Source organism: Watersipora subatra, chromosome 1 (assembly GCF_963576615.1).
Source record: "Watersipora subatra chromosome 1, tzWatSuba1.1, whole genome shotgun sequence".
NCBI classification, from domain to species: domain Eukaryota; kingdom Metazoa; phylum Bryozoa; class Gymnolaemata; order Cheilostomatida; family Watersiporidae; genus Watersipora; species Watersipora subatra.
This window is the reverse complement of record NC_088708.1, coordinates 14,708,629-14,718,252: the sequence shown is the minus strand read 5'-3', so window position 1 is coordinate 14,718,252 and position 9,624 is coordinate 14,708,629. Positions and strand designations below refer to the sequence as shown.

Genomic DNA, 9,624 nt, shown 5'->3' with positions numbered 1-9,624 from the left:
GCGGTCAAACAAACTAAATTATCAAAGACTTCGGAATATGCTTTAGATATAAATGCTAATTGGACATTTACGCCGTAGTTTAGCGTTCTTAACAACTGGTTGTTTATAAAAATGGAAGAAAAATTAGAAATGAATGGAGCAGAGAAAATGGCAGCTGAAATCGAACAAAAGATAACACGTCATGTAAACTCGTTAAGCGATCCAAATCGAGCTACACGCAAAAGAGGATTAGAAGGCATACAAAAAGAGTTGTTTACTGGTTCTGACTGTAACAAAGATGCGTTACAAATCGTGTATAAAACCCTCCAACCGATGAGTATCAAGCTTCTTTCAGATCCAGTCGAAAAATGTCGCGAATTATCTATCACTCTAATTCAAAAGTATATAGACGTTACTCATGACGCTGAAAGTGTTTTACCGAGCATAGTTCCTTGTTTGGTTCAACGTCTTGGACAGCAAGACATCACTGAGCAGTCAGAGGAACTTCGACTTCAGCTTTCAGAGCTAATCACCACCCTCGTTATTCTATCAAAGAATCTAAACAGCTTATATTTGGATGACTATATCAAAGTGCTACAACAAACTTTAGTTGATCCGTATTATGAAGTAAAGAAAGAAGCTTGCAAATGTGCTTCAATCTTAGCCAAAGCTGTACCACAGCATTTTCATCTTCAATCAGAATCACTTATCAAGCCGCTGCTGCAGTCAATATCACACCAGCATTCAAAAGTTCGAGTTGCCGTGGTTAACGCTATTGGTATGTATGATTTGTATGGTTGTCATTTTAAGCATTACTTAGCATTTTAAGCATTATCTATAAGATCCATGTAGTTTACTACAAAAAGCAAATTTACCTATTTTGAACTGCTCGTAAGATTTTTTTACCAATTTACTCAAAGTAGTAAGTAATAATAATACAGTAATATTGATTCCAGTGTTCATTGTCATAGCAGACAACTCATATTCTAACCTGATCACCGCTTTTTTTATCCAGGTCAAGTTTTGTTGTATGGCAACAACAAAAACGTTGATGATGTAATCAGCCACCTAGCGCAAAGACTATTTGATCATTCACCAGCTGTCAGAGAGGCGGTCACTAAGCTTGCTGGAATGTGGCTCCTCGAGCTGCCTGATCGATACTCTTATTGGCACAAGGTGATGCCACTTCTTCTCACCAGCCTCACAGATGAGCTGCCGTCTATCCAGGAAGAAGCTGCTTCTCTGTGGCATGATGTCGGTGTGTGACGAACACTATTTCACCAAAATCGATTACAGGGTCATTTGCATATAGTACCTATGAGCTATCGACTGAGTAATAGCAGCTTTGTAAAGATGACTTTCTTTCTAAGCTGTTGAAGTTAACTTTGATATATTTATTTTTTTGTTAAAATTACTTGTATGTTTAATTAATTTGTTTATTCTGTTTATTGGCAGCATTTTGAAGTTTGTCGAATGGCAAATGTTTACTCTTGTGTCACAGTATGTCTTTCATTTGGCTGCAGGAATTCGATATCTCAGAGAGAATGAAAACGACTTGAAAGAAAAAGAGGACTTTGAAGCTCCTCAACCAGAGCACTATCCTCCTGGAGGTCAGTACACATCTTTGCTAGTCTAAAGTATCAATCTCTTAGAGGTCAGTTTATCCATTGGTTAGCCTCAAATCCTACGATCATGTGCACATACCTTTATGTCTACTTGTGTCTGCTTCTATATTACTGATACTTGAGAAACTTAGAGGGCGTCGCCATAGCAATCTATCAATGTAACTAGCAGATTCACTTTAACAACTATTTATAACTGTCATTAGTAATTTCTTAAAGTGAGCCACTTCTAAAATAGTCGCTGGTTGTTTTGTTAACAGCCGTGATTGTAATCACACATATCGGTAGTTGGCAAACTGGGAGATTTCGGATTTTGCAGTGGAAAGGCCAAACCTGGGATGCAGAGAATTGATGTATCGAAATCAGTCAAAGTTACTGCCTGGTTTATCACGTGATATTCTTGATTGGGTGGTGGAGACACGAAAAAAATCATCAGCCCTACTGTATACCATCATCATCAACTCAGAGGCTAACATTACACAACACGTTGCCATGCTAATGGAGTGCATATACAGAGCTGCTATCGATGAGGAAACTTACGTTGTAAATTATGTAAGTTTATGGTTTGTCATTTTAGTGCAGTGTCCTTTATCAACGCAAGTGTAACTAGTGAATATTTGTATTGCATATTTGTGTAGCGCAGCTATAGCTCATGTGTTGAAATTATGAGTAGAGTATTTGTATCCAGTATATATGTGTTGTGTTATTGCATTATCTGTCTAATGTATGTGTGCAATGCACGCGTGTTGTGTGTCTGTATATCCTGCATATAATTTGTTAATATTGTCTGTGTTTATCTGGCATGTATTTTGTGCATTTGTACATTATACAGAAGTAAAGCATCTATCTCCATGTTATAAGTGCATAACCTACCACAACCTCGCCATATTGCCAGAAGGAGCCGGAGATGCCGATACAGTCTACATAATTTATGCATACACAGTTATATATCTATCTGTGTATGTATATCTGCATCAATTAGCTATGTTGAATATGTCTGTATATACCGTAAAAACTATTTGAACGACGTTCTATTTGAATTCCACCTCTAATGGAATGCCACCTCTATTTGAGTTGAAAAATAGAGCACCACCCTCCAACTGAATAGAGCGCCATGGCGGTGAAATAGAGGTTTTTGCGTTCGTATGTTGACATCCTAAGATGTGCCAACTCCTCATAGGTAATAACAGCCGTACATTGTTTTATCAAAAGACGATAGCGCTACTCTCAACTTTTAATTGATTTTACCATTGCAGGTAGAAAAGTCGTGCGAGATGTTGGGCTACTTTGTGAAACCAGAGGTATGGCTGCCTATAGTCTCATCCGCTGTAGAGAAATATCAGCACTTTGGCTCTCTGCTAGCCATCGCTAACCTCATCAAAGGCAGTGAGCGCAGTTTCATTGCCCCTCATATTCTTAGAATCTGTGAGATGATGAGCCAACCTTATGTCTGCACATCTAGACAGGTTGGTCTTTATCCAGTCTTCACCTTTATCTTGTTGATCTGAAGAAGTCATTGGTAATAGTCTCTGCAGGTTCAACTTGTTAATAACTTGTATTATATTACTTTATTTACCTTATCATAGACTCAGAGTGTCAAACAGTTCTTTATATATTAATTGGTTTTCACCAAATCCACCTTCTGGTGGGAAGGTGGATTTGATGAGTTCTTTTTCTGCCAAACAGGGATTCTTGCCTGAAATACTAAAAATAAAAGTAGAACCATGATTGTGAATATTCATCTAAAAAGTTAAACTTATCAACTATTTATAGAAAAAGAAAACTTATTTTTCTCAATTGGCTCAATATCATGGGCTCTTTAGGCAACTAGTTGTTCACTGCTTGGGTTTGAGTAAGTTTAACAAAGATAATATATCTTTCAGTATGTTTATTCTAAACAAGGACAATAATAAGATTTCCTTGAACAAATGTGTGAGCCTGACAACATGAAAAAGCAGAAAACACAGTTTCAAGCTATTTATCAAGATTCTGGTTTGGTACAATTATACAATTAGCTTACTGAGTTCGGGGCAGCTTAGAAAAAAGATCGAGCAATGCTCTTGATTTTTTAACACTGAACATTATTATACATGTGCATCAGCTAGTGAGAGCTGGCTATTTTCTTCTGAAAACCTTTTCTGATACTCTAGAGTCTAGAAGTAGCGTATCCTGTATTGTCGTCCATTTACTCTCCACTATCTGATTTGGTTAAATTATATACAGCTGTTTGCTGTTTCTCTATTGCTAGCCCATATTATGGCACATTTCTCATACACTCTTTAGTTGTCTGTTCATCAATAAAGTTTTCACATTTTTTGCAAGCTTGGCACTGCTTTTAACCTGTACACCACCTCTTTTGTTAACCTTTTTTCCTCAAACGTAAGCGCTTCTTGCCTTGTGATATCTGTGTAGTAGTATATCTACGTATAGTATATACTTATAATCTTTGAAGAGGCACCAGTAGTACAACCATACTAGGTGATTGTATCCATGCATGCGAGATTATCTGGTAGTATCCAATGCTTGTTCTGCGTTACATTTAGGTAAACATGCAGAGGAAACTGGTTGACTATGTTAACTCTGTGCTGTCCCTCTACTCTGTTGGCGTTGTTGAGCCGATACCCATATCATATGACCTCTTCAAAACTCTCATCTCAGTCATATCGGTCGCAGCGGAAGAAGATGTCATTATTAAGGTGAAGTTGTTCTTTCAGAGTATATAGCTCAAGTTCTACAGTTTTCTATACTAAGTTAGGCTGGTGAACTATTTTAATGGTTGCCTTTAGGCTAAGGAGAGCATGGAGCAGCTGTGTGCTGTTCAAGACTGGCAGATGAATGATCTGTTCAAAGAGCACACGAGGCAACTGCTTGATTCCTTTGGGGATACTTTTGTACACTGGACTAACAACTCAGAAGAGAGGCTCATGTTTGACACATTGCTTGTCTACTCAGGTACACAGGCTGCAATTTAAAAACCTTCTGGCTGTTGTATGGATCACATTATGGGCTTCATTATTTTATCTGTCTAACCATATGATTGGGCGAAACTCAGATTATCTAATAAACAGGCAAACTTGTGTGAGGCTGCTCTTATGACATCAGTAATATATGTAAAAACTCTCCTATTATGGTATGTCCATTATTCTGTGTCAATCTTACCGGCATATTCCAAGCTTGATAAAAAGGGGAGGTTGAGCAGGGCATGACACTGTTGATAAGAGGCAGGCTTGGCAGCGTTAATTCTCAGCGCTATGGCGTTCAACACATGCGATAGCTTTGATAAAGCATTAGTGACTCATCTATCAGCTGTTTATGTTTGTAACACCCCCTCTACACGCTCTCTCAGGGCCGCTGGTCGGGGAGCTCCTGGACAAAATCATTCCAATGCTGACAGCCAACATGAACCCGAATAAGGATGCAGAAGTTAGACTTAAACTCTTCACCCTTATCTCTCGTCTTGTACAAAACTCTGCTCAAACCCTCAACTCTGCTAACAGGTACTCCCCTAAGGCTAATTATATGCAGAGTTCTGTTAGGATGCCAGCTGTATCTCAGTTTATTGGCCTCTGGCTTTTGTTCTCACCGCCAGCACTGATCGCCAAGCTGCATGTCTGTAGGTTGTCACTCATGTCGGTGCAAGTTCATTGTGAACAAGTCATCACGTGAATTTTTCACTACCTTTTTCTCATTTGTACAATTCTTTCTTATGGAGTGGATGTCTCATGTCTTTCTGTCATCAGATTTGGAGAGTTTTCAGCTCTGCTCATCAAGGAGATGATTCTTCCCAACTGTGTCTGGAAGGCCGGCCGTACCGCTGCCGCCATTAGAACTACTGCTGTTTCATGTCTCTGGGCTCTCCTTAAAAACAAGACTGTGCCTGTACCGAAGGTAGTTACTTCTTCCTCGTAAATGGGATAACCTAGAGATAAACTTCTTTTACTCATCTTATGGACAGTTCTCTGATTTCTATTGAGATATTGGTTGACCAATTCCAGTAAAGTGATTGACTGTCAGGGTGCAGAATAACATTTTTTCAATTGGGTAAAAATGTAATTAATTAATTACATTTTTACTCTAATAGAAAGAAAACAGTTGAAGCATAGGTCTTGTTAGATATATTTCTCTGTTATTTAGCAATGGATTGTGTTGTATTTGTTTTTGATCACAAGTATACATGCATTTTAGATATGAGTCTAAAACAACAAAATAAAATCATATTGGTTCAAAGTCATCCAGCAACTTGCAGGATGTTTTTAAGTGCCTAAAATACCATGATACGGTTTCATTGCTCTGGTTAACGAATCACAAACCTCCGGTGGTGCTTTTTGGTGAGAAAACGGTGAGAAATTTGGTTCGCAAATTAAATTGTCATGTTTAATTTCTGAAAGAGTTTATGCTTTGTTGGTTTCATTTTTTTCTGGTTAACTAACTAGCAGAAGCTTTAGTAGTTAGTAGTTAACCTATCATTATCTCTGCACCTACCCTTTCTAGCTTGAACACAGCCTTCAGCACAACAAAACTGAAGAGTTCATACTGTGTTTACAACAGGTTCACGCTATTCAGTAGCTTAGAATTATTGAAGTAGAACAAGGATTCCTGTACAATGATCAAAGTTTATTTTTGTCTGTACTAGCTCTAAACTATATCATGTAAAGTTATTTTCATCAAGTTGTCATAAAGGCCGTTTCATTTTTAATTGAGAATTGTCGGTCATATAAAACACTCAGCTGGAAGTTAGTAATAGTTCCTTTTTTACCATCTACTAAAAATACCTTCTAATTTACTTATTTATCACCAACTCCAGTTCGGTGATTGAATGTCAGAAGGCAGAGTAACCTATATATTTTATTTGGTAGCAGGAGCAAGTTAAGGTCAAATGACCTTCTTATTACCATGTGTTGCTTTTCTAGGAATTGGACTTTATTGTTCTAGACGAGTAAGTTTTAGATTTACAAGTAGTCCTTGCTTAAAGACGACTTGGAGTTGCGACGACATGTGAAAAGTTGTGAACAATTGTCCAAAATATTTAAAAAAATGCTAAATGTAAATAAATAAATAAATTTTTTAAAATAATAAAAATAATTTTTTAAAACTATTAAATTAATCATGAATGTATAGATATTGCACATATATGCTAATCATGACATTGTTTTTATACACACACGGTATTGGGTTTTACACTAATATCTGCCATAATCGAAGCCTTAGAATACGACGGAATCACTTAATGACGAGCTCTTCAAAATGTAACTCGGCATTTAGTGAAAACAACATCTTTAAAAAACAATATGATTTTTTGTTATTAAGAGTAGCTCTGTTAGACTTCTCAGTATGTTTAGTAAGTTTGCGTATTTATAGTAAGATACCTATGCTTATCGTTTGTCTGTTAAACTGGTAAATGAGTCATGAGATATGTAAAGATGGACTCGTTGAATTTATTCACCGCTTCATTACAAATTGTTCTTATGATGTCATCAGTTGTTGGACATAGTGGAAGAGCTGCTGACCCAACTGCTGACATTGCTGGAAGATGATGTGCTGGACACAAGACTGGTAACCTGTCGAGTCATCATGCACCTTTTAAACACTGTCGGTACATCTATGGATCAGCACCGTCTGTACAACATTTACCCCAATCTTCTTAAACGACTCGATGATAGCAATGACAATGTTAGGTAATGCTCCAATACAAAGCTCTTTATTTGATGTTGGTAGCTTCATATATTTTATATTGGATGTCCTACGCATTCTATGTTGTTAATTTTATTTTATGTTCATACGACGACATGGCTTGAGAATCGTAAATGATTGTATAGGCATAGAAATAGACAAACATTATGGCTCGCAAACCATGTCCCCTTTATTATCTTAAAAACTAGACCATCAACTCATGCTCTAATTCAGCTCAGAAAGATAGGTGTAAAACAGAAAGGCATATCACTCTTTTACCAGAATCGTATATTGTTCATTTTGTCTTACCCTACTCCAAGCTGGTATCCAGCTGTATCGAATAATATTTGTACCGAAAACTGATTGAACGATTTCAAAAGTTATGCGTAAGGGTTATGCTCCCTGATATGGACAGTTACGACTAGCGTCTAAATGCCCTAAATGCAGAGGTGCTAACTATGTTTTTACATAATTGCTGTTTAAAATACTCAAATCGTATCTCCAATCTTCTTGACTATCTATTACATTCCTACTTTTTTTTAAAAACTACGACACTTTCTACCAGGTACCAAAATCTTGCCAATCCACATTATAGAAGTGGGTTAGGCTAAAAGAGCTTTTTCTTTCAATACGCATAATTTACTCTACTATTGTTTGTTTTGTCTCAGTCTAATTTGTTTAAAGCGACATTGATGAGTGATAATAAAGTTCATATCTATTTACCACTATAAATGCTATACTCATAGTTCTCTGAATGCTATGCTATACTCATAGTTCTCTGAATGCTATGTTGGCATTTCTGTTTTTAAACTTTTAAACATTGTTAGCTCTATTTATTCTATATTATGAACTTCATGTATTCAGCCAGCATTGCTTGTTCTATTCTCTTGGCTTACTTCTGTGGATTCTTTATATTCTATTAGCATATCTCTATTTCTTTCCTAAGCTTACCTAAAACGCTTGTATGAGTGTAGCGCCATTTATATTTCTAGCGTGTCTCTACCTAGAATACATACCGGTATATTAAGACAGATTATCAGCTAGCTTTACCATAATTGTAACTGCTCTACAGGATAACCATGTGCAGAACGTTAGAGTCCTACATCAGTAGTTTCCATGGCAATTATGATGCTACCAACTACAGAGTCCACTTAGAAGACCTCATCAAGGGCCTACTTTTGCATCTCGATGACCCGAATTCGGATGTACAGGATGCCGTGCTGGGTATGTATTCCAATTACTGCTACTATTATCCTGGTAGTCTAGTATGTCATGAGAGATTGTCAGGTGTGTCAATAAAAGCACAGAGATTAAGTATATGCAAAATAATTCTAAAACAGTTTAAGGTGAACGATTAATGCAGCTACCAACGTGTCGTAGCAAGTGGTGTCATGTCGTAGCGGGTGGTGTCATGTCATAGTGGGTGGTGTCATGTCGTAGCAGGTTGTGTCATGTCGTAGCAGGTGGTGTCATGTCTAGAAGGTGGTGTCATGTCGTAGCAGGTGGTGTCATGTCGTAGCAAGTGGTGTCATGTCGTAGCAAGTGGTGTCATGTCGTAGCAGGTGGTGTCATGTCGCGTATGATGCCATCTTTTTTTTCAACCTCCAACTATGGCTTTGGACAGACGGACAGACACAGCTCTTATTATAGTAAAGATTGAACTACACAATGAGCTGGCAAATTGCTAAGATGGTTCATGAAGTATTCAAGATATACCAAGGATTTGCGTGGGTTCAAACAATAAGGGTTAAGACTGACTCAGGTAGAGTAAGGTTTAGAGGAGTGACATGGAGACAGGCACTATGTACAATGTAATACATAGTGACATTGTTTGCTTGTTGTAAAGTACTTTTAACAATCTTATCCGTTGCTAGTCAGTTAGCTTTTCTCTTCGGTTTTTTTCAATCAGCTATTCTCAAAAACCCTGCATTTTCTGTAGTTGTGCTTGAGAAGGTTGCGGAGATTAGACCAGACATGGTTGCTAAGGAAGTGGAGATAGTTCAACACAAGCACAGATCGCAAAAGTACTGCAGTGCACTGCTCAAACATTGTTTGAACCAAAGAACTCAGGCTACAGTCCATCTAGAGGCAGGAGATGAGTCTACCTAAAACCTGACATTATGTGATTATGACAGATTACTAGGGTTCCAATATACCAACAAGTTTTTCTGTTGATCAGACAGTTCTTTGAGCAAGCATTAACCATACCTGTTCTCTTTCTGCTATTGGTACATTGGCTGCATTTGAATTATTTTTGTGTGAGGTTTTACATTACATTAACTCTCTGATTTGACTTTAGGTATCAATTATATAATATAATATTCATGTGCCATTGCTGAATACCTTTATTAGC

At 37.4% G+C, this 9,624-nt stretch overlaps 1 protein-coding gene across 2 annotated transcripts; it reads left to right on the top strand.

Annotated features, from left to right (window-relative positions):
* Window positions 1-125: 125 nt before the first annotated feature.
* LOC137403876 (dynein axonemal assembly factor 5-like) lies at window positions 126-9,565 on the top strand. 2 transcript variants are annotated; one of them, XM_068089975.1, is made up of 12 exons: window positions 126-757; window positions 995-1,237; window positions 1,503-1,589; window positions 1,921-2,153; window positions 2,858-3,067; window positions 4,145-4,297; window positions 4,388-4,553; window positions 4,948-5,098; window positions 5,342-5,489; window positions 7,080-7,276; window positions 8,344-8,495; window positions 9,211-9,565. In XM_068089975.1, the coding sequence occupies exons 1-12, from the start codon at window positions 130-132 to the stop codon at window positions 9,378-9,380; spliced, it is 2,538 nt and encodes an 845-aa protein (XP_067946076.1). In that variant the 5' UTR covers window positions 126-129; the 3' UTR covers window positions 9,381-9,565. The 2 variants fall into 2 exon arrangements, with proteins under 2 accessions (XP_067946076.1, XP_067946084.1); XM_068089983.1 differs by lacking the exons at window positions 7,080-7,276; window positions 8,344-8,495; window positions 9,211-9,565 and adding an exon at window positions 5,787-5,863.
* The last annotated feature ends 59 nt before the right edge of the window (window positions 9,566-9,624 follow it).

What these genes read in the sequence shown, in the direction of transcription:
- LOC137403876 (XM_068089975.1), top strand. Translation starts at nt 130, where the DNA reads ATGAATGGAGCAGAGAAAATGGCAGCTGAAATCGAACAAAAGATAACA. An exon ending in ATGTCTGCACATCTAGACAG is followed by an intron (nt 3,068 to 4,144) that starts GTTGGTCTTTAT and finishes CGTTACATTTAG; the next exon opens with GTAAACATGCAGAGGAAACT. An exon ending in AAGAAGATGTCATTATTAAG is followed by an intron (nt 4,298 to 4,387) that starts GTGAAGTTGTTC and finishes GGTTGCCTTTAG; the next exon opens with GCTAAGGAGAGCATGGAGCA.